Here is a 24,027-nt window from a genome sequence, read left to right as displayed (position 1 = left end):
AGTTTTAGGCTCCATCCGCTGGCCGGCCTTATGCCCATCTTCCTCTCAGTAGCACAGGTTGGGGAGATGGAGTGGCCAGGCCAGCCCATGGGACTTCAGAACAGATAGGCCCTTGATGAGCTAGCAGAGGACCACATCTGCAGGGCCAGCTTCTTCCGACCTTGGGAGGGTGACATGGCCAAGGCTGTGTGGTGGCTTCCGTCAGACTTGGCAACCTGACATGCCTGCCTTCACTCCCCATTGCAGACCAGGGTAGTCCCAGAGCTGACAGATCTGGGTTGCCTGCATGACTTACCTATGCAGGCCCCAGCTGGATGCCAGTAGGTCTCAGGAGCCAGGGAACCAGACAGGAACATTCCACAGGGCCACCATCTGACCTGCTGCCCAGTGCTGTTGGCCTTAGCTGGGAAAGGGGCACCAGCAGGGCACAGGGACGTGCAGACCCTCTGGGGGTCTGAGAGCCAGGTTGGAGTCAGCCCCTGGCAGAGGCAGCCTTGGCTGTCCTGACCTCTGTCAGGATGTCTCCAGGATCACGCATGGAGCCATTAGTGCTGGTCTGGTTAAAAAGCAGTTGCTTTCTAGCTGTAAGGCATCACAGAAGAGACTGTCATGCCTACTGCTGGCCTGATGCCTTCCCTGCCCCTGTGGGCACCTGAGAGTGACCTTGGGTGAACAGTTGTAGGTGGAGGCAGCACACTGGTGTCCAGGAAGGGAAAAGTTGCCAATGTGTACACTAGAAAGCTAAGAGAGGAGGTGATGTGGAATGATGAGCAAGAAATCTGATGGGGCAGAAAGGGAGCCACAGGGGACTTCAACTCAGCTGGGACACAGAAGTGTTGGGGAACTAGGTGAAGCTGTTTCTGGAAGGTACACCCTCACCCCCATGGCATGGCAGCTCAGGGCCACCAGCCTCCTGGGCATGCTTAGCCCTGAAGCTCAGGCGAGGCCCTCTCTGGTGACCAGGTGGGCAGGGCCTGCTGGCCAAGGAGGAACCCAGCAAAGGCTTGGATCCTTGGTCACCTGCTGCAGCTTAGGTCCTGGCTTGGTGCTGTGGCCCCTAGATGGGATGAACAACCCCTTCTCATCCTGCCCCACAGACAGCAGACACCCCTGGCCTGAGTGCTGCCTCCTGCACTTAGTGGCCACCCACCTCAGCCCCTTCCCTGCCCATCTGGCCTCTTCCTGATTCCCAGCGGTCTGTTACCCCCAGTGGCACCCTGGGAGGGCAGTCCCTCTGCACGTCAGCCCTGCCTCCAGCCGCTGGCAGGGCATACAGGGCAGCCCCCTGGAGATCCTGCTGAATGAGGGAGCCTGGAGTCCAAGAGTCTAGCCCTAAGATTCTGCCTGCTGTCTCAGCCTTGCCGCCACCAGGGGGCTCTGCAGGCCACCTATCCCTCATACCCTCACACTGTAAGAGGTGACTGGTCCTGGCGGGGCTGACTGGGACCTGCCTAGCCCATGTGATTCACATTGGCCTTTTGTCCCTAAATTGACCCTTTTGCCAGGGCTAGACTAGCAGCAGCTCCCAGGGCAGGGGTGGTGTAGCTTGAGGGCATCCCTGTTGGCTGTCTTCCCACCCACTGGCCACCTCTGTCCCGGTCCTCAAGACCACTGGCCCCGCCCCCCAGCAGGCCACCTTCCTGGTGGTACTGCCTGGGGGCTGGGAGGAGCTTGGGGAAACAAGCGGGTGTCCCGTGTGTAACCCAAACAGCCGCCCCGAGCCCATGAGCAACTGCATGACAGACATGGTTTAATGCGGCCAGGAGACCTCAGTACTCCCAGAGTGCGGCCCCCGTCGGCGTGTCGGCGTCGGCACGCAGCAGCCCCGAGGCGCCGCCGCGCAGGTATTTGCCGCTCCGGCCCCGGATGGCCAGCCGGCCGCGCTCGCGGAACTCAAAGAGGAAGTCCTCGGAGGCCTCGCCGTCGCTGCACACGCTGCCGTGGCTGCCGGTGTTCCAGAACCCGCCGCGGCCTGCGGGGGCACCGGGCGTTTGCGGGGGCGCTCACTCCCTGTTGCACCCATTTCCGCGACCCCCCACTCTCAGCCCCGCTGCACACCTCGAATCTGGTACGCGCCGTCGCTGAAGCTCAGGTGGAAGACGTCGTAGACAGAGCGGTTGGTGTCCAGCTGGTTGGAGCCACGGCGCTGGCAGACGAAGCCATCCAGGCCACGCAGCACCAAGATGGGCCGGTTGATGAGCTTGAGGGTGAACTCCTCGTCGTTGCCTGGGGGGAGAAGGCGCTGCTGGTGCCACCCTCCCGCCACCTTCCCTGTCCAGTCTCTAGGAAGAGCCACGCCCTGGACTTGGGGGCCAGGATCTGCCATTGCCTAGTGTGTTAAGGTGCTGTAGAACCTGGGGGATCCCCAGATGTACAGTGGGGACATAAGTTGTAGGATCTAACTGCTCGCCAAATGTTGAGGCTGATCATCTTGACCAGCAAGCACAACTATTGCCATGAGGCCAGTAGTTCTGTGGGGAGAGGGAGTGTCCAGCCCACTGGGCATTGCCCTTGGGAGGAGAACCCAGCCCCTGCCCCCAGGCAGGCAGGTAGGGCTCACCCACAAAATCGCTGATGGCTGCCAGCTGCCCATTCTTCTTCATACACACGTAGCGCCCATTGCTGGCTCTGAGTGCCACCCTCCGGCCACGCCACTCCATCTCAAACATGGTGTTGGCAGAGCTAGAGGGAGCAGGGCAGGGTCCTCTCAGAGCAGCAGAAGGTGGGGTACAGGGTCTGACCCCTCAGCCCCTTCAGGTTCCAAGGTATAAGGCAGGAGCCTGCCTTTCAGACACACCCACTACCATTGAGAATCACTCCCCACTCCTGACTGTACTGCTATGGTGGTCCCAGAGGTGGGGACAGTGTTGGTGATAGTGATGGTAGAGGTGGGAGTGATGGTGGGGTTGGGGGTAATGGTGATGATGGGGGTGAAGGGGGTGAGGATAGGGGTGATGGTGGATAGTGGTGCAGGTGGTGGCAGAGGCAGGGAGGTACACTCACACTTGTGGGGCTGTGGCCTGAATGCCCCCGTGGGTGACCAGCATCCAGTAGCCCCCAGTGCTGCAATAGAAGGTACACTTCTTGGTCTCCTGATCAATTTGCATCAGGAAGGTCTCATGGTCCAGTTCTTCGTCCTGATTAGCTGAGACGTTGACCCCTAGAGGGAGGATATGGGGAAGCCCCTCACTCCCCTCCTGGGGGCAGCGAGGAATGGGGCAGCATGCTTTGGGGGCACCCCTAAATCCAGGGTGTCTCAGCTAGGACTCTCTTGAGAACATTTGGAAGACACCCCTCAGCCTGGGAGCCCTGTCCCCAGGACCACGTGTGCACTTTGTAGATCCTCCACACTGCCCTGAGGGACCCTTGACCTAGCTCTCCCCACAGCCCCAGGACCAGCCCTTCTGTGCAGCAAATTCCCCACTCTCTGCTAATCGGGTAATCTGCCTGCTCCTCCTTTCTTGATCCAGGACTTAACACGAGCTTCTATTTATAACTCACCCCTAAGCCGCTAGGTGGGCACAGTAAGGTCTCTGTCCTTCCCCATTCCATGGCTAGTACCAAACAGGGGATAGCCCCCTCTTACCTCTGTGGCCCTCTCACTCATTTGTGCTTGGTCTCCCAGGAGCCCTAAGGTAGGACAAGGCCACCCAGGGCTCTGTCTAGAGTTCCTCAGGGGCAGAGAGCACCTGTGCCCAGGTGTGGAGCAGCAGGCACAGGGGCATACCCTGAGTCCCTGGCTCCCTCCCACAAACCACATCCCTGTTTGCACAACAGCTGGCCGCTCTGAGTGCTGTCGCAGATTGCAGAGTTCCCATAAGGCCAGGGCTCCAGGTGCGTCTGGCCCGGGGAATAGGCCTGAGGGTGGGGGCCAGACCCAACGCAGGGCTGCCTCAAAGGAAGGAGGGCACCAGGTAGTGACCTCCCGTGGAGAGGTGGGATCTGCTGCCTTTCACCAGCTCCCCAAGGCTGCTCCTCCTAGCCCCCAGGCTGAGGTGTCTCCCTGAAGTAGCCGCATGTGCCCTGAAAGGTGGCATAGTGTTTTGACCACCACTGCCAACTCCATCATCCCACCAACAAATACTGAACTAAGTGGCAGTTGGAATGTCTCTGAAGCCAGCAGTGAGCAAGACAGACACAGCACCTAGAGTCCACGGGAGACACGACATCAGAGGAGTCTAGACAGGCCTTCAGTGCTGATGGCGCAGTGGCCAAGGCAGGGCGCCCTCACAGGGCAGGAGCTGGGGGACAGCACTATCCTGCAGGAGCTGAAGAGAAGAAAGGTCAGAGGTCCTGGGCCGGATGGGTCACACAGCACCTCACACGGCTCTGGCCACTGCCACGTCACCCACACTGCTGTGCTGTCGGTGTAGCCCCAAGACTTCCCACACACACTTCCTTCAGGCAGGATGCCATCAGGGAGGTCCTCCTCATACAGCCACCTGCTTCTAGGGAACTGGACTTGCAGAGGCAGGGGTAGGAATCCAGACTGGTCTGGGCAAGGCTGGTTTTACTCCGTTCTAGGGGAGCCGGTTGAGCAGTAGGAGGGGGTGCCTTTGTTTTGGCAGTGAGCATGGAGAAGCGTCTGCTGGAATGTGGGAGAAGTCTTCTTACTCCTGAGAAGATAATCAGAGACAGAGCCTCTTTTTCCTCTGGACTTAATCCTGCCTGGATGTGAAGCCTAAAACAGCAGCAGCCATTTTGTGATCATGAGGGTGTCGTCTTGAGGTCAGAGCTGACCTAGTAGAGCAGTTCAGCAAGGGGTAACAATAGAGGCCCTGGTGACGCCACTGAGCTGGTGCTGGTGTCCTGCCTGGGATCTTACCACCTCTGGACCTCAGACTCTCATTTACAGGAAATAATCAGCATCCTTTCTTGCTTGTGGCCAATTTTCTATTACTGGAGAAACGCTGACTATGCTTTCCGTCCTCACTGCTGAAGGCAAAAACAAGCAAACTGGCTGATAAAGGTAGCAAAGAAAGTTCCTGGGAGAACTCGGGCGAACCTATATGCTCACAGACACCCAGGGGGAAGTAGACAGGCTCATGGGCTGCCTGACTAGGGAGGTGACTGGAATCATGGCACTGCCACCCTGCACCCCACAGATGCTGTGCAGGGGTGAAGCTGAGGCCACACCCACCACTCCAGCTGCCTTGGAATCAAGGGGTTCCATCTCCCCCCTCCACTAGCTCTGCCTCCCCTCTTTGACTGAGACGCTATGTCCCACTTTCTCATATCACTGGTTTGCAAGTCAAAGTCTGAAACATCTGGTGGGCTGGGTCATGCCCTCAGCCTTGTTGCAGGGGAGGCAGAGAGATGAGAGTCTAGTACTTCCTGCTTCCAAAGTGGGAAGCAAGTACGGGCCCTTAGTAGGAGATTCTCCCATTGAAGGGACAGAGTTAGATGCAAGGTGGTGAGGAGAATGAAAAATGGACCACACAGTCACTATCCCTCCACCATCACCACCATTCTGTCCACCTCCTCTGTCGCCATAACCGTCACCTGCAACAACAACATCGCCAACGTCACAACCACCATCACCATGTCACTGTCACCTTCATCACCGCTACTACCATCACCATCACTACCATCCTCTCCAGCATCACCACCTGCATATTCTCCACTATACCACCATCCCCATCACCACCACCTTCACCATTATCACAACCACTGCCACCAGCACTTCCTCCACTAGCACCATCCCCATCACCACTGCCACCATCACTTTCGCCAGGATCACCAGCACTTCCTGCACTAGCACCATCACCATCATCGTTGCTACTACAATCACTACCATTACCATCACCGCTGCCATGAGTCTCTTTTGCAAACTATCAACTTACAAATACTGTGTCCATTATCTTCAACTCGCACAAAGGAAGCTTTCTTGCTATCATTGCCTCATTTCACTCTTTTAACCAACTAAGGATTGCCAAGCATATGGCGTTGGCCCAGGCCAGAAAGTGGCCTATGATGGAGCCCTAGCACCTGGCCATGTGCCAGGACAGGTGTTCACAATGTGACTCACATTCCTGTCATTGCAGGACTGGCCCAAGGACCCTGACTGCAGGCACAGGCCCCATAGCCATGGCTTGGCACCCCTCTCAGTGCTCAAGTGTGACCCTCCACTAGCTGGACCAGGGGCAACAGTGGGCCCAGATTCCTGGGAGGCTGGCTGTCCATTGGGACAGTGTTTTGTAGACGTGTGAGAACTGCCAGGAGATGAGTGAGCTGGTATTAGCCCTTGCCTGATGTTGGCCGGTATTAGCCCTTGCCTGATGTTGGCCTGACTAGGGAGGTGACCAGCTAGAATCAAGGGAAGGGCTCTAGGTGCCAACATACTCTCCTTTTGTCTTCTCCTGACCTCAGAGCCCCTGGGCCAGGGTGTGCCTGGGCACTCTGGGGCATGTGGAGCCAAGAGCCCAGTGGGTAGCAACTGTGACTGGACCAGGGCTTACCCCTCAGCTTACCCCTGGGGCCACCTGGGACCCTCAACTCCTGCATGGAGAAGCAGGAAGTGCCTATTTACCCCACAGGCTGCTGAGGGAGCTAGCAGAGGCAGGTAACCCATGCCTGGGGAAATGGGGAGAGACAAGCCATGCCCTACTGTGACAGAGATGGTGAGCTCAGGCCCTGGACAGGACTGCCTGCCTCCATGGCAAGCCCCCTATTCCTGAGGCCCAGGCCTCCTTCCCAACTTCCTTTAAAATCCAAAAAGCAGGTGAAAGAGAAGGGGAGGAATGAGGCCTCCTCCCCACCTTCCCCTGGCAACATCAAGCCAGGCTGTGGCCTCCCCAGCCTACATGTCCCCAATCTCAGATTAGATAGCTGCCCATCAAGCCCAGGGCTTACTGGAGATGTTCTCCAGCTGTCCTGAGAAAGGTCTGGACCCATTGCTTCAGTCCTCAGTGGGGAGCCCCAGGCGCAGCCCAGGGCTCACTACCCTGCACTGTGAGCAGACACAAGTCCACATGAACGTCTGAGCCCAGAACAGACAAACACACGGATAGGATGCCACTGGCCTGGGAGGCCCCACACCCCCCTCTGAGATTACCTTGCCGCACAGAGACATAGCGGTGGTTGGCTGCCACCAGCACCACCTGTGGGTGACTCTCCTCCAGATCAAAGAGCTCGTCCTTGCCAGGCCGAGTGTTTCGGCCAGCCTTGAGCGTGCCAGCAGGCCCCATGGGCGCAAGGTAGCGGCCGTCACAGTCCTTGAAGGCCAGCTTGCCTGCCTTGAACTCAAGTGTGTAGCAGGCACGAGCCTCAGGCTCCCAGATGAGGCGGCCGTCACTGCACAGGTAGCGGCTGTCACAGGTCTTGAGGCAGTAGCGTCGGCTCTGGAAGATGAGGGTGAGGAGGGCGTCCACGCCCCATGGCATGTCACCGTCAGCTGCCATCTCGTCCTCCTCAGGGCACAGGTGGACATAGCGCCGCCGGCTCACACTCAGCAGGTGCACCTGCGGGTGCAGGGCCAGGTGCACGGTCCACAGCTCAGCTGGGGAGATGGCCGTGGCAAAGCAGGAAAGCTGGTCCTCGGTGCCACCGAAGAAGCGGCCGTGCGGCTCCGACTGCAGTGCCCAGCGCCCATCAGGCTGTGGCAGGACCAGGAAATGGCAGTCTTGGCCTGGCTGCTCCGCCTCGCAGGACACGCGTCCATCCTCTTTGGCAGACAGGTATCGACCTAGATAACTGCTGCGGAACAACACTGCTGCGCCCTGCCCCGGGTCAGGCTCTAGCACCCATGTCTGCTTCCTCTTAAGGCTGGGCGCAGAAGCATTAACTTTGAAGCCAAAGCTCTCAGCCGTCAGGTAGCGGTCAGTGTCATTGACAAGGCCAAACTGGATCTTCAGTACCTGACGCAGCCCATTGGTCGGCATCTTTGGAACTAGCCAGGTCCCCTCAAGGGTCTAGAGAACTCTCTCTAAGTCCTCAGGGCATCCGCGGCCCCCCAGAGGCCCAGCTCAGCTTAGCTGGCCCGCAGCCCCCAGATCCAGCTGGCGTCATGGACCCACTGCTCACTCTGCTGCTGCCTCTGAGCAGCAGCCGTAGCTGTCTGAGCCGCTCTCACAGGGCAGTGGGCAGCAGAGGGCGGGCGGGGAGGGTGGATCAGAGACGAGCCGGCTTAGGAGCCTCGGCCCCTTTCATTGCCCCAGCTTGGATTTCAGCTGCTCCCGTATTGCACTGCAGGGCTGGGAAGCAGGAGGACCCCTCCTTGTGCTCCTGGTGTGGGCCCAACCCTGCCTTGGGGCCCCCACAGCTCTTGGCCTGTTTCCTTCCTGCCCACCACCTCAGGGCTCCAGATGCTCAACGCAGACCCCCAGCACAGCACAGCAGCACAGCACTTTCCCGATGCAGAAAAAGCTGCTGGGTGGAAAACTCACAGCGGCAACCCGATCGCAGCCCTCCACCCTTGGTGGCCGCCAGGTCCCCAGCAGGATCTAGTTACCACTTCTCTGATTCCTGCTGCCAGGAGCACAGCAAGGCCCCCACCCAGCAGCCTGCAGCCTTTGTCCTGATCACCCCCAGCTGGCTCTCTGCTCCTACCCCAGCCTGCAGCCCTAAGGCCTGGCCTTCCCTGGTGGTGGCTTTGGGCTGTGGGCTAGAAATGAGGGGGCCAGGATCCCATGGACTCCCATTGGAGACCTGGCTGGGATGCAGCAGTGCAGCCATGTGTACAGGGGACAATGACACTCACACATGCAGGAGGCTAGCCCACAGTCCTCTGGGCAGCTCCCCCATGGCAGTCACCCGGGTCCTGCCAGCCCCCAGCACACCTGTGTGCCCTGAGTGAGTCTCCCATGTGTTCCCTCCTCTATGGCAAGCTGGGGATGGAGCCAGCCTCACTTGGCCTGTGGTGGGCTCAGTGGGTCACCTTGGAGACCCTGGAATTGCTGCTCCCATTGCTGGAGCAACTGGCCTGGCTTTGGGGCTTTATGGATTCCTGGGGACCATTCCGTGGGACAGAGTCTACCTTGTGTTCTTGGGTGGCCCTTGGAATCTGGCAGAGGATGAGACCAGCAGGCTGAGAGAGGCTAGAAGCTGACACACCACAACCCCCGGGGCCCTTAGCCCCAGCCTGCGGACCTCGGTGGGCCTTGCTCAGCTGTACCTGTTGGCTCATCTCCTGCCTCTGCCACAATGGCCAGGACACAAGGAGTGAAACCAGAACTGCCCAGGAGGGCCTGGGACCACCTTCATTGTCTTCTTCCTCATCACAGTGTGTGACCCTCAGACCCCCCAGGGATCAGGAGTGGGGGACACAGGGCACTTCTGGCCACAGCCTCAGGTCGCACCCCCATTATCGTGAGCCCTCCATCCCCTGATGACCATGGTGGCTGGGACATGTGGGCCCCGGGACAGGCAGAGGCAGATGCGCACAGGGTCCATAGTGGGGAGTGCACGGGTCCATAGTCCCCCCCATTCTCTAAGCACTGAGCAACATCTGTGCCAGGCAAATGCACACACAGTGGGGAGCTTGCCTTGTGGAAAGGCCTTGCCCACTTCTGTGATCTACACACATTTATAAGCCCCAGCTCTGCATGGCCAGTCTGTGCCAGGCACCATCTCACAGAGGTGCAGTCTGTGGTTATACCCCCTAGGAGATGATGCCATGGTACCCACATAATCTCCCTACAATTCCCAGGGAAGGGGGGTCCTGACCTAGTTTCAATGCCAGTGATACTGCCTGAACCTCAGTTGCTCGCTGGGTCTTGGGACAGCTCAGTGGGTCTGTGTGTGCTGTGGGGAGCTGGCACCTGCGTGTGGGGACTGGCTGCTCTTCCACACCCTAACTCTTAGCCAGGCTGTGAAGGTGCCTGGGACATCCTGTCCCTCTGATTAGCATGACACCTCATTAGCACTGCCTGGTGCTGACAGGGTGTAGACTGGCATCAGGTGTGCAGTGGAGGAAGCCTGGTCGCCAGGCACTAATTGGGGCTGGCGCTGGGCAGCCCCTCAGCAGCAGAGCCGGAAGCAGCAGCACCTCTTAACTCTGGAGCCCCACCGCCCCCAGAGCGGGTGGGCTGCCTGGCCCTGGCCCAGGTGTGTGAGCCAAGGGAAGGGGGGTGAAAGGCCACAAGCCCAGGCACCCTGGGAAGGAGCAGTTTGCCAGTGATCTGTGCTCTCCTGGCCTCCACCTCATGGCCCCTGCTCCTGCCCAGCTGCCTGCTAGGTCCCTAGCAAGGTTTCTGGAACACAATAGGTACTTAATAAGTGCCTGTGATTATCCAAGGGCGGGATATAGTTCCTATGTAATGGGCTGAGCTCCTGCAGAGAGATGCTGCATTGTGCACACGCATCTGTGGAGCACGTGTGTTTGTGCACACACGTGTGTGGGAGTGAGAGTACACGTGTCCCAGACTGGACTGGAGTTGGCACAGACACCGGCTGGGTTGGCCCGGCCCCTGAAGATGTTGTCCCAAATCCCAGCCTCAGAGCCCAGTGGTGACTGCCCAGCAGGGCAGCTCATGCACTGCCCCAGGGTCCCACTCACCCATAGGTGTACACTGCTCACAGAGCCCTTGGTGGCTTGGTGTGCCAGCCCCTTCAGTTTACTTAGGTGACAGGGATCACCTCTTGCACAGAGTCCCCTGGCCGACGGCATCCATGTAGCCACCCACTCGGGATATACAAACATGTTTGCCACTCTGGCCTGTCCAAGCTGCACTATGGGAGGAGCAGTGCCTGTGGCTCAAAGGAGTGAGGCACCAGTCCCATATGCCGGAGGTGGTGGGTTCAAACCCAGCCCCGGCCAAAAACTGCAAAAAAAAAAAAAACCAAAACATAAAAACAAGCTGCACTGGGCGGCGCCTGTGGCTCAGTGAGTAGGGCACTGGCCCCATATGCCGAGGGTGGCGGGTTCAAATCCAGCCCCGGCCAAACTGCAACAAGAAAATAGCCGGGCGTTGTGGCGGGCGCCTGTAGTCCTAGGTACTCGGGAGGCTGAGGCAGGAGAATCATCTAAGCCCAGGAGTTGGAGGTTGCTGTGAGCTGTGTGACGCCACGGCACTCTACCCAGGGCCATAAAGTGAAACTCTGTCTCTACCAAAAAAAAAAAAAAAAAAAAACAAGCTGCACTATGGGGGCATCCTGAGTTGTCGGCAGTCTTGAAGTCCTATTCACCCGCCCTGCCCACCTCTGAGCCCAGTGTGGGGGGGAATAGGGGCACATTGTGTGCCCGATGCCCAAGCTGCCATCTCCAGCCACTGGACCAGACATGGGCACAGACACCAGGCCACTTGATGCACCGACTTAAGTACGTTTAACTTGAGAACACACCTTTTCCTGATGGGCGCTGAGGGACTTGTGGTGAGCGGTAGCCCCAGCCTGCTTCTTCAGAGAGCAGACAACAGCAGAGGACATAGCCACAGTTGGGTCTGGAAGGCAAGATTGCCTCAGCTGTAGGCCAGCAGACAAGGCAAGAGTCTGAGACTCACACCCTACCCCCTTCACGAGGGTCTAGCCAGGGCCAGGAGCAGAGAGAGCCTTGAAAGCCTCCAGGGCCCCGGTGTCCTCTCCAGAACCCTCAGGAAACTATTCCCTTTCTGGAGATGCTGGGGAATGGGCTTCCCTAGCCAGCAGAGGATTCTCCTCCCCACCCAGTTTGCCCCTCTAGGGCTAGGAGGGGAAAGGCCCCAGCCCTCCCCCGCCCACCATGTCTAGACCGCTGGCCCTGGATGCTAGAGCCCAGCCTGTGCTCCTGCCAGCAGGCTGCCTGCTGCTATGGTGACTGGTGTGTGCTCCAGGCTGGGTGCCCAGCGACTGGTGCTGGTGGCGTGAGCTGGCACAGGCTTGTGTGTGCAGGCTGGGAGAGGTGGCTCCCTGCCCACCTCAGCTGGCCTGGAGCCCTGGAAACTGGGAAACAGAGCCGGGGCAGCCCAGCGGCTGGGGCCTGCACCCTTTACAGTCACAGCCTAGGACCCCCTGCTCTGAGCAGTGCCCCAGCCCTCCCTGTGGGGACCAGAGGACACTCCCAGTGCCCAGAAGGTGCCCTGCCCCCAACTCCACCCCCAAACCCAGCCACTCTCCCTGGTCCCTGCTGGGCCTCTCTGCCTAGGCTCCTGAGATGCTATTGGGCACAGGCCAGGGCTTGGTCCCCTCACTTTGGACCTGTCACCTGACCCCAGCCAGGGTCCAGATTGGCAGGGCCCAGGGTGCTGCCCATAGCTTGGCTGCCTCATGATTTTTTCATGGCTGAGCTCTCTCTTCGCTGCAGTTCCACTTACATGGTGAGGGGCCCGCACTTCTCTTACTCTGGCCTGGGTTGGTTTACTGAGGCCTCAGGCCTGGGTTTAGGGTGACAGGCTCCACTAGGCCAGGTGAGGGCAGGGGAGTGCTGGGATAAAGGGCTGGGGAAGGGTTCCTGGCCCCCTGCAGTATAGTGTGGCCCCTGCCTGCTCCTGGGAGCACCCGGCTCAGCAGCCACTCCCCGCTAACCTGTACAGTTTCCTGGACAGGGAGGGAGGAAGAGTGTGGGTGGAGGCCAATGGGTGAGGAGGAAGAGTCCAGAGGTGGCTCTAAGTCCCTGAAAAGACTTCAAAGGCAGAAGTGAGGGCATCTCAGCAAGCCCAGATGCCTAGGATCTTTGCATATGCCAAGACAGGAGGGGAGTGCTCACAAAAGCATCTGTGTATGAGTCCTGGCTGCATGGGGCTCAGACTGGAGACCAGATCAACTTCCAGAAAGCAGACCATGTTTGCAGCCCACATGTGCCTACAGACAAGCAAGTAAACTGCCCAGATGTGTCAACACCTGGTATGGACAGCCATGAGCCCAGACTCTGCCCAGCCCCGTCCATGTGTCTTCTCTTACACACACACACACACACACACTGGCACGCACCCCCCTGCCACATCTCTCTGCAGAAGTTCAGCCCCATGCAAGGACCAGACCTCCCACATCAAACAATCACAAGCACTTAGTAAGTACCCACTGTGACCAGAAACCTTGCTGGGGACCTAGAAAGGAATTAACTCTATCTCAGACTTCTGAGACAAACCAGAAATGGGCTGTTTCCTGTTTTACCCTCATTCTGGCTGCACACAGGCCCACCATCATGGGGTCAAAGGGTGGGGTGGGGGGCAGTGTCACACCACTCAGCTCCAGGGATTCATCCTGCTCTGCTTCCTAAAAGCGTCTCATTACTCACAGTTAATGAAACTGTATGGAGTAAGAGAGAGACCTTGGGAATTGAAAATATGACCGTTATAACGGAATGCAATCCATGATCCTGGATTAACTCAGGGAAAATTGCTGTGGAGGATGTCATCGGATATGTGTTGTTTTTTTGTTTTTGAGACAGTTTCACTTTGTCACCCTCAGTAGAGCGCTGTGCCGTCACAGCTCACAGCAACCTCAAACTCTTGGGCTTAAGCGATTCTCTTGCCTCAGCCTCCTAAGTAGCTGGGACTACAGGTGCCCCCCACAACGCCTGGCTATTTTTTAGAGACGAGGTCTCGGTCTTGCTCAGGCTGGTCTTGAACCTGTGAGCTCAGGCAATATGCCTGTCCCAGCCTCCCAGAGTGCTGGGATTACAGGCTTGACTCACCTCACCTGGCTATATGTGTCATTATTGAAATCATTCAGTCTACTGAATTGTAGATGGCAGGGTACTAAATTTCCTAATTTTTTTTGCAATCCTCTTGCTGCCGTCTTCCAAGTAGCTGGGACTACAAGTTCCTGCTACAACATCTGGCTAGTTTTTCTATTTTAGTAGAGACAGGGTCTTGTTCTTGTTCAGGCTGGTCTCAGACTCCTGAGCTAAAGCAATCTACCCATCTCAGCATCCCAGAGTGCTAGGATTATAGGCATGAATCACCATGCCTGGCCAGCTTGAAATTATTTCAAAACTCAAAAACAAAAATCATTTTACCACAAAGACATTTGCACCAGCATGTTTATTGCCGCTCATTTCATAATTACCAAGTCATAGAAGCAGCCTAAGTGCCCATCAACCCATGAATGGATCAACAAACTGTGGTATATGTAGACCATGGAATATTATGCAGCCATTAAAAGATAGAGATTTTAAATCTTTTACATTTACCTGGATGGAGCTGAAATACATTCTTCTTTTTTTTTTTTTTAGAGACAGAGTCTCACTTTATGGCCCTCGGTAGAGTGCCGTGGCGTCACACAGCTCACAGCAACCTCCAGCTCTTGGGCTTATGTGATTCTCTTGTCTCAGCCTCCCAAGCAGCTGGGACTACAGGCGCCCGCCACAATGCCCGGCTATTTTTTGGTTGCAGTTTGGCCGGGGCTGGGTTTGAACCCGCCACCCTTGGTATATGGGGCTGGCGCCCTACCAACTGAGCCACAGGTGCCGCCCCTACATTCTTCTTTTTTTTGTAGAGACAGAGTCTCACTGTACCGCCCTAGGGTAGAGTGCCATGACGTCACATGGCTCATAGCAACCTCTAACTCTTGGGCTTACGCGATTCTCTTGCCTCAGCTTCCCGAGCAGCTGGGACTACAGGTGCCCGCCACAACGCCCAGCTATTTTTTTGTTGCAGTTTGGCTGGGGCTGGGTTTGAACCCGCCACCCTCGGCATATGGGGCCGGCACCCTACACACTGAGCCACAGGCGCCGCCCGAAATACATTCTTCTTAGTAAAGTATCATAAGAATGAAAAAATAAACATCCAATGTACTCCATACTAATATGAAACCAATATAAACAATTACATGCTCAGATGAACAATAAAACATAAATATAGTCTAGTACGGGGGTAGAGGGAGGTTGGGGGAGGACATGAGATGGGATCTCACCTAATGTGTACATTGTGAGGGTGTATATAACATGCCCTCTAGGTTAGGGGACTCTTTACAACTGGAACGTTATCCTGGAAGTGAAAACAATGTAACCTAAAAATCTGTACCCTCATATGAATTTGAAATTAAAACAAAAGAAAAATAAAAAGAAAATATCCCAGAAAGTTTTTTTAAAAAAGATAGAAGAAATTGGCTGGGTGTGCTGGCTCATGCCTGTAATCCTAGCACTCTGGGAAGCTAAGGCAGGTGGATTGCTTGAGCTCACAGGTTCAAAACCAGCCTGAGCAAGAGCAAGACTCCATCTCTAAAAATAGCCAGGCCTTGGGGCGGACACCTGTAATCCCAGCTACTTGGGAGACTGAAGCAAGAGAATCACTTGAGTCTAAGAATTTGAGGTTGATGGGGTGGCGCCTGTGGCTCAGCGGGTAGGGCGCCGGCCCCACATGCTGAGGGTGGTGGGTTCAAACCCGGCCCCGGCCAAACTGCAACAAAAAAATAGCCAGGCGTTGTGGCGGGCGCCTGTAATCCCAGCTACTCGGGAGGCTGAAGTAGGAGAATTGCTTAAGCCCAGGAGTTGGAGGTTGCTGTGAGCTGTGTGACGCCACGGCACTCTACCAAGGGTGATAAAGTGAGACTCTGTCTCTACAAAAAAAAAAAAAAAAAAGAATTTGAGGTTGATGTGAGCTATGATGCCACAGCACTCTACCCAAAGTGAGACTCTGTGTCAAAAATAAAATAAAAGAGGACATTATATAATCTTTTTTTTTAAATAGCTGGGCATTGTTGCAGGCAACTGTAGTCCTAGCTACTTGGGAGGCTGAGGCAAGAGGATTGCTTGAACTGTGAGCTATGATGTCTCAGCATTCAATCTGAGGGCAACAAAGTGAGGTTCTGTCTCAAAAAGTTAAAAAGTAGAAGAAATAATAAGAATGGGGGCTGGAGGCCAAGTGTGGTGGCTCACGCCTGTAATCCTAGCACTTGGGAGGCCGAGGTGGGTGGATTGCCTGAGTTCACAGGCTTGAGCCACAGCAAGACCTCATCTCTAAAAATAGCCAGGTGTTACAGCGGGCACCTTTAGTCCCAGCTACTTGGGAGGCTGTGACAAGAGAATTACTTTAGCCCAAGAGTTTGAGGTTCCTGTGAGCTTAGATGCCACAACACTCTACTGAAGGTGACGAAACTGTCTCAAAATAAAACAAACATAGAAATAATATTAGAGAATTAATTTAGGAAGCATAAGGTCCAATTAATAGAAATCCCAAGGTGAAAAAACACAAAAAGTAAGAAGAAAAACTATTAAAGAAACAATAAAGTGGGCGGCGCCTGTGGCTCAAAGGAGTAGGGCGCTGGCCCCATATGCCGGAGGTGGTAGGTTCAAACCTGGCGCTGGCTAAAACTTGCAAAAAAAAAAAAAAAAAAAGAAATAATAAAGTAGGTGGCGACCGGAGCTCAGTGGGTAGGGCACTGGCCATACACTGAGGCTGGCGGGTTCAAACTCGGCTGGGCCAGCTAAAACAACGACTACTACAACAACAACAAAAATGGCCAGGCGTTGTGGTGGGCGCCTGTAGTCCCAACTACTTGGGAGGCTGAGGCAAGAGAATCGCTTAAGCCCAACAATTTGAGGTTGCTGTGAGCTGCACTCTAACCAGGGCGACAGCTTGAGACTCTGTCTCAAAAAAAGAGAATAGAAACAATAAAGCAGATGAGGTGGAGTGGCTCACGCCTGTAATCCCAGCACTCTGGGAGGTCGAGGTAGGTGGATTGCTTTAGTAGACCCCATTCTCTACTAAAATAGAAAAAAATGAGGCAAGAGGATTGCTTGAGCCCAAGAGTTGGAGGTTGCTGTGAGCTATGATGCCATGGTCAGGGGACAGCTTAAGACTCTTGTCTCAAAAAAGAAGTAAGAAAGCAAATTCCCAAGAACCGGGGCTGGGATGTGGCCAACCAGATGAATGAGAGAGCTTTACCCACTACATCAAGAAATTGTACATCGGGAGGTGCCTGTGGCTCAAGGAGTAGGGCGCCGGTCCCATATGCCGGAGGTGGCGGGTTCAAACCCAGCCCCGGCCAAAAAAAAAAACACACACACACACACACACAAAAAGAAATTGTACATCAACAAGAAAAAGCTCTTAGGGAAACACAAAACAATTGCGTACATCAGCCTGAGAATCCAATAGCACTCATTTCTCAATAGCACAGTACCAGCAAGAGAAGTAGGCTAAGCCTTCAACATTTGAGGCCAGTTTTTCTTTCTTATTTAATTTTAATTTTTTAGAGACAGGACCTCAAGTCATTGCTCAGGCTGAAGTGCAGAGATGCAATCATAGCTCGTTGTAGCCTTGAACTCCAGGGCTCAAGCATGAGGTACCACGCCCTGCTAATTTTTGTTTTTTAAATTAAGATAGAGTCTCACTATGTCACCCTCGATAGACTGCCGTGGCGTCACAGCACATAGCAACCTCAACCTCTTGGGCTTAAGTGCTGCTACTCAGCTGCCCAAGTAGCTGGGACCATAGGTGTCTGCCACAACACCCGGCTATTTCTTTTGTTTTAGTAGGCCTGGGCTGGGTTCTAACCCACCAGCCCTGGTGCATGTGGCCGGTGCCCTACCCACTGAGCTATGGATGCTGCCCTAACTTTTAAATTTTTATTTATTCTGTATTGCCCTAGAGTTCACCCAAATATATATATTTTTTGGTATGGAGATGGATTCCTGCTATTTTGCCCAAACTGGTCTCAAACTCCTGGCCTTAAACAATCCTCCTGCCTCGAGGGCGGTACAGTGAGACTGTCTCTACAAAAAAAAAAAAAAAAAAAAAAAATCAATCCTCCTGCCTCAGCCTTCCAAAGTGCAGATTACAGGTGTGAGCCACCATGGTAGGCCTGAGGCTGATTTTCAAATTGAAATTCCCTGCGGCCAAAGTAACCATACAGGGGAATGTGAAATAAAGACATTTGCAGATATGCAAACTCAAAATTTTAGCTAGGGGGTCTCAGTCCTGCCCCTTCCCAGTAAGCAGACCCAGGGAGTCACATGGCCCTCTGAGCCTCAATCTCCCTATGAGAGGACAATTCTTGCTGTGAGGTCTGCAGGAAACAGGCTCCCTCAGGTGCCAGCAGTTAACAAGAGAGCCTGAGGTGCTTGTGGGCAGGGGCCACATATGGGGACTTCCTGGGATGACTCCTTCTTGCAGTCACAAAGGTGAGGGGCTGACCAGTCCTTCTCTCAGGGTGGGTCTCTTCACCTTCAGGGCCACCTCCCAGTCTTCTGCTTTCCCCACTTCCTTAGAAGTGGCTGTCCTGGTGACACTCAGGTTTTCTGAGGGTGCTATCTTGTCTTGTCCCCACCTCCCTTCCTGGGCCCAGCCCAGCCCCAAACAACCTTGCCCACAGCTCACAGCCTGGGGAGCACCTAACACAGTTCACCCCTGGACAGCCCTCTGTGTCCCCAGTAGGAGCGTGTAGTAGTAAGACGCCCAGAGTTCCCACCCATTCAGCCCCAGCAGCACATTTTCCTGCCGTGTGACCTGGAACCAGTCTCTCAGCACCTCTGAACCTCCCTTTGCTTTTCTGGGAAATGATGGTTATTAAAGGTGGCAGAGTGGACTCTGCACCAGGAACTCAAGAGGTTAGGGCACATGCTACATGCACTGGGGCTGATGGGTTTGAACCGGCCCCAGCCTGCTAAACAATTACAGCAACAAAAAAATAGCTGGGCATTGTGGCGCGTGCTAAGTTGAGAGAATCGCTTAAGCCCAAGAGGTTTGATGTTGCTGTGAGGTGCAACGTCACAGCACTCTACCCAGGGCGACATAGTGAGACTCTGTCTCAAAAAATAAATAAAAATAAAGGTGGCAGAATGGCTGGAAAAATCCTGTGGTGCCCAGTAAGCACACAGAACCGGTGGCTGAGCCTCTAGGAACACCAGTCTTGTATTCAACAGACACACCAGGTCTAGGCTGCCCGGCTGGAGGTTCCTCTGCTGTCAGCCCCTGAACCGAGCTGGCCTGTCCGGCCCTCCCTCATGCCCTGCCCTGGATGCAGGCTGACCCCATCCTGCACCCCCCGATCCGCATCAGCACTAGCTGTGGTCAGTGCAGCTTCTCGCGCTACCCGCGGAAGCCCTGCCCCGGCGGCTGGGACTCATCGGCCGCTCTCTTGGCCCAGCGGCGCTAGCAGGGCCCACCTGGCGCCCACCCAGGAACCACAGTGGCTGGGCCCTCCCCAAGGCCCACGCCGCGTCGCCACCTTCTAGACCAGATCTCCAAGTTAGTGGCCTGGGGGAACCACGGCGGAGGTGCGTGCAGAGCGCGAGGCCTTGCCCTTCCCAGGGAGCGGCGGCGTGCAGGGCAGGGGTGGCCCCGCTCGCATCTCCAGAGCTGGGAGGACCAGAGCGCCCCAGGCCTCGGTGCCACCCACAGGTTTCAGCAGGAGCCCTCCACTGAGGAGCGCCGAGCACAGGCTCCAATTTGCCCCGCCCAACAGCCGGCCAGGCCACGCCCACTCTGCGGACAGTCAGGCGAAGGAGGTGCGGCTCCCGCCCCTGTGGTCCCGAGCCTGGCCCCACCTCACTCCACTCGCGCGCAGCAGCTGCAGGCCTTGGGACAGTGGGTAAGGGGCAGAGTGTCCAGAGCAGTGGCGTCCTGCCCTTATCTCGTTTCCAGGCGTCTGGAGGGTGGGGACACCTGTCACGGGGGCGGGGGTCATACCTAGTCTAGTCAAACTGTGCACAGCTTCCCTGAGAGCTCCCCGCAGCCCTGGCCAGAGCAGGAGGTGCAAGAAGAATTAACCGTGGGTCTTCTCATCTCACCTCCCCCATCCCAGATTCCCCCTTCCCTGCGGGTACCGGACAGCCAGAAACGCCTACCAACTGTGGGGAGAGAGAGGGCGTCTAAGATGCCTCTCTTCCCTCCCAACCCCCACCCATAGCCCCTCTTCTGCATTTTGTAATCAGGATGGAGGGGGGTCAGAACCTGCCCTGCTTTCTTGGCTTCCTCTTCTCCTCCTCCAGGGCTGGAAACCCCACCTTCTCCATTCCACTTCCGTTCTGATTTCCTACCCACCTGTGGGTGCCAGGCACTCTTCCAGGTACAGATGACAACACTAGCCTCACCATGGAGGACAAGGCTGTGTCCCAGGAACCTATGCCCTGGGACAGAGGGTGGGGAAAAACAAGTGAATTATCAATGGGACTCAATGGTGGCCAGGGGAAGGTGTGAGGGCCTGCAGGGAGTGGGCAGCCAGAGAACAGCCAGGCCACGGTCAAGGTCTGGGCCAGCAGGCAGGGGTGCATAGGTGAAGGTGGAAGGGCAGGCAAGCACCAGGGTAAGGGGCTTAGTTGCCATCATAAGGTGGGTGTGGCCTTGGGGAGCCAGCTGCAGGACATGATCTGCAACCTGGGGGGATCAATTGTGGGAAGCCAGAGGCAGGTGCAGGCTGGTGAGAGGAGGGCCAAACCCAGGAGCAGGTGTGGGTGGAAAGGCAGTCAGAGCTGGCTGGCTTTGGAGGGGGGCTGTGTGGGGAAGCCACCGCAGAGGCTGGGACTGCTGGGTTTAATCTTTCTTTACCTATGCAATTTGTAAAGGCTCCACGGGGAGTCAGAACTGTGCAGAGGTGAAAACACAGACTCCACGCCATAACTGCTGGAGGGGGTGGGTGGGGAGAGGAGCAGGGTGCTCCTGGGGTGAGGCACGCCCGAGTCTGTGGAGGAGGGCACAGTTGTGCCTGCACTCGAATCACACTGCACCCCAGCAAAGTTTTCTAGAGCTAGGGGTCTCAGCCCTGCCCCTGCCCAGTAAGGAAACCCAGGAAGTCACCTGGCCCACTGAGCCTCAGTCTCTGGCTCTGACTCCAGGAGCAGTGAGGGCAGCCCCGAGTGTCTGACATTGTCCTGACACATCCAGGTGTTCAGGCTTCCTACTCCCTACCTGGGAAGAGGTGACCTGATGGCTTTCTGTCCCCAGACCTGTTGTTCATGCAGGAAGCTGCCACCCTCAGAGCCCCTGGTGGACCGCCTACCTCATGTCACTGGCCCGTCTCCTCTCTCTGACAGAAGGGATGTCCAAAGAGGCTGCACAGCAGGAACAGGGTCTGGCCCAGAACCAGAGCGTCCCACCTCAGGGTTCTTCCAGGGCCTCCTTGGTTTCTGCTACACTCAGACAGGAGATGGGGGGCCTCAGAGGAACTCCCAGAAGTGGAGGTGCAGTGGCTCACACCTGTAATCCCAGCACTTGGGAGGCCAAGGCGGGTGGATTGTCTAAGCTCACAAGTTTGAGACCAGCCTGAGCCAGAGTGAGACCCCATCTCTAAATAATAGCCAGGTGTTGTGGTGGGTGCCTGTAGTTCCAGCTACTTGGGAGGCTGAGGAACCCAAGAGTTTGAGGTTGCCGTGAGCTATGGCACCACAGCACCCTACCTAGGGTGACAAAGTGAGACTCCGTCTCCAAAAAAAAAGGTGTGAGACACCATAGGGTGGGGCCAAGGGACCCAACACCCCCAAACTTCATGTGGGTGCCCATACTGCTCCCTAGAACCTTCTGACCTACCAGGATGCAACATGCCTTGATTTTGTTTCACTACCCTGACATAGGAGACTGCCTCAGCTTCCCCATCTGTAAAACTGGAGGACACACCCAGAGGCCTGGTCTGATGCATCTGCATAAACCTGCAGCACTAGATGGAGCACAACCACCTGAGAGACTCCATGGGGGGCGCTCTAGCCCAAGGAGACTCCAGCCAGCCCAACCTTCTGGTCTTTAGTCTGTGCAGTGTGGGCAGAATCCAACCAGAATGGGCAGCAGGCAGGAGGCTGAGGTGTGCAACTCTGACCTTGTTCTTTTAAGTCAAACTTAAGAGGTGGCCAGGCCAAGCCACAGTAATCTGGCTTTGCTCACCAGGGCAACCCCTGGGCCCACTGTTCCAGACAGACAGAAACTACTCCAAGGCTGCCCTAGCCCATGGGAGCCAGCCCAGTGTCCTGGAAAAGGCTTTAAAGAACAGGACAGAAAGAGCGCAGGGTTTGAAACATGGCGGACGACGTGGACCAGCAACAAACTACCAACACTGTAGAGGAGCCTCTGGATCTTATCAGGCTCAGCCTGGATGAGCGAATTTATGTGAAAATGAGAAATGACCGAGAGCTTCGGGGCAGATTACATGCTTATGATCAACATTTAAATATGATATTGGGAGATGTGGAAGAAACTGTAACTACTATAGAAATTGATGAAGAAACATATGAAGAGATATATAAATCAACAAAACGGAATATTCCAATGCTTTTTGTCCGAGGAGATGGCGTTGTCCTGGTTGCCCCTCCATTGAGAGTTGGCTGATACAAAGAATTTATCATCAAGGAAACTTTGTCCAAGTGCCGCTTTAAATGTGAAAGACATTCAAAGGAGAAACCTGCGTACATTTCTATATTAAGAAATGACCAAGGATTCTTCCACTCCTGAAATGAGTTAATTTGTAGATAACTCACAACTCCTAAAGCTAAACGTCATTTTTATTTTTCTCCAACATTGCCAATAAATGTGATCATCAAGGTCAGAAAAAAAAAAAAAAAAAGAACAGGACAATTCATTACAATTCATTTGATCTGTCTGCAAAGAGGAGAAAAGCAGGCTGAGGAAGTAGGTAAAAAGTGTTTTCCTTGGATTTTTTCTTTTTTCTGTAGAGACAGAGTCTCACTTTATGGCCCTCGGTAGACTGCCGTGGCCTCACACAGCTCACAGCAACCTCCAACTCCTGAGCTAAGCGATTCTCTTGCCTCAGCCTCCTGAGTAGCTGGGACTACAGGTGCCCACCACAACGCCCGGCTATTTTTTGGTTGCAGTTTGGCCGGGGCCGGGTTTGAACCCGCCACCCTCGGTATATGGGGCCGGCGCCTTATCGACTGAGCCACAGGCACCGCCTCTCCTTGGATTTTTTCAAATTGGTATTTTATTATGGGACAATATTAGACTTACCATAGGAAAGTTCCCATACATACTTCACTCAGTGTCCCTTTATGTTGACATCTTACAGAATCGTGGGCCAATTGTCATAACTGAGAGGTTCACCTTGGCCCTTACTACCAACTCCACACACTATTTGAGCTTCACTACTGTCTTTTTTCTTTTTAGTCTCACTCTTGCCCTGGGTAGAGAATTCTTAGACTCAGGCTCCTGAGTAGTTGGGACTAAAGGTGCCACCACCACACCTGGCTAATTTTTCTATTTTTTTTTTGCAGTTTTTGCCGGGGCTGGGTTTGAACCTGCCACCTCCGGCATATGGGGCCAGCACCCTACTCCTTTGAGCCACAGGCGCCGCCTAATTTTTCTATTTTTATTTTTGAAACAGAGTGCCATGATGTCTTAGCTCACAGCAACTTCAAACTCACAGGCTCAGGTGATTCTCTTGCCTCAGCCTCCGGTGTAGCTGGGACTACAGGGGCCCACCACAACACCCAGTTTTTCTGTTTTTAGTAAAGACAACGGTCTATTTCTTGCTCAGGCTGGTCTGGAACCTCTGAGCTCAAGGGATCCTCCCACCTGGGCCTCCCAGAGTGATTGGGACTATTGGCACAAGCACCCTCGCCAGGCGCCACTGTCCTCTTTTCAGGATCTCAAGTTGTATTTGGTGGGAGGAGGAAAAAAAGACATTCCTCCTAGGTGAAATGACATAGGCACAGCCAGGAGTGGGGCCAACGTCCCAGTGCAGTTGGGAGGTAGTGCAGAGGTGGGAGGCGGAGCCGGCCAGAGTCCAGGAACACTCTGGAGGTGGAGGTTGAGGGAAGACAGTCTGACACTGTACACAAGCAGAACAGGGCAGGACCCACAAGGCAGTGAAAGCCCTGGGGGCCACAACTAGGAGGGTGGGAGGGCCAGAGCCTGGGGGCTCAGCTCTGCCACATTTTCTACCAAGGTGACACCACTTCTCTGGGCCGCTGTTTTCTCAGGCAGAGTATGAAACAAGACCCAACAAGGTCACAAAAAGTTACCAGAGCCAACACAAAATCAGAAAAAAAAAAAAAAATCACATCACTTCTCTGAGCCAGAAGACTCCTTCCCTAAGATGAAAAGGAAGCACCAGCGCAGCTGCTGACTCTCCTCTTCCCAGGCCTAGGCCACCAGACTCCCTCCGGCTCTGGTGCCACGAGCAGTGGGGGCGGCCCTATGGCACCGGTTTCCCAGGAAGGCCACAAAGTGACCTTGGGCGCGCGGCCTTGAGCTGCCCAGCTGCACAAGAGAAAAATCATAGCGGGCA

General features: G+C 55.3%; 2 protein-coding genes across 3 annotated transcripts; one reads left to right on the top strand and one right to left on the bottom strand.

The window, feature by feature from the left end:
• Window positions 1–1,738: 1,738 nt before the first annotated feature.
• Window positions 1,739–8,037, bottom strand: FSCN2 (fascin actin-bundling protein 2, retinal). Of its 2 annotated transcripts, none has more exons than XM_053568074.1 (5): window positions 7,055–8,037; window positions 3,004–3,160; window positions 2,561–2,682; window positions 2,059–2,226; window positions 1,739–1,972 (listed from the first exon to the last, which is right to left on the bottom strand). In XM_053568074.1, the coding sequence occupies exons 1-5, from the start codon at window positions 7,878–7,880 to the stop codon at window positions 1,770–1,772; spliced, it is 1,476 nt and encodes a 491-aa protein (XP_053424049.1). In that variant the 5' UTR covers window positions 7,881–8,037; the 3' UTR covers window positions 1,739–1,769. The 2 variants fall into 2 exon arrangements, with proteins under 2 accessions (XP_053424049.1, XP_053424048.1); XM_053568073.1 differs by having other exon boundaries at window positions 2,059–2,280; window positions 2,525–2,682; window positions 7,055–7,880.
• Window positions 8,038–19,487: 11,450 nt separating this feature from the next.
• On the top strand, window positions 19,488–22,325 carry LOC128569710 (U6 snRNA-associated Sm-like protein LSm3). Its single transcript, XM_053568076.1, has one exon. It carries the CDS (start codon window positions 21,804–21,806, stop codon window positions 22,110–22,112), a length of 309 nt encoding a protein of 102 aa, XP_053424051.1. The 5' UTR covers window positions 19,488–21,803; the 3' UTR covers window positions 22,113–22,325.
• Window positions 22,326–24,027: the final 1,702 nt, after the last annotated feature.

Source organism: Nycticebus coucang, chromosome 18, assembly GCF_027406575.1.
Source record: "Nycticebus coucang isolate mNycCou1 chromosome 18, mNycCou1.pri, whole genome shotgun sequence".
NCBI classification, from domain to species: Eukaryota; Metazoa; Chordata; class Mammalia; order Primates; family Lorisidae; genus Nycticebus; species Nycticebus coucang.
The sequence above is the reverse complement of the archived record's forward strand: the minus strand, read 5'-3'. Positions and strand labels throughout refer to the sequence as shown.

Coding starts and splice junctions, on each gene's coding strand:
- FSCN2 (XM_053568073.1), bottom strand. CDS start 7,880: ATGCCGACCAATGGGCTGCGTCAGGTACTGAAGATCCAGTTTGGCCTT. Junction 2,281..2,524: donor TGCCTGGGGGCAGGGGCTGG/GTTCTCCTCCCA, acceptor CTCTTCCTAGAG/ACTGGACAGGGAAGGTGGCG. Junction 1,973..2,058: donor CGGCGCGTACCAGATTCGAG/GTGTGCAGCGGG, acceptor GTGCCCCCGCAG/GCCGCGGCGGGTTCTGGAAC.
- LOC128569710 (XM_053568076.1), top strand. CDS start 21,804: ATGGCGGACGACGTGGACCAGCAACAAACTACCAACACTGTAGAGGAG.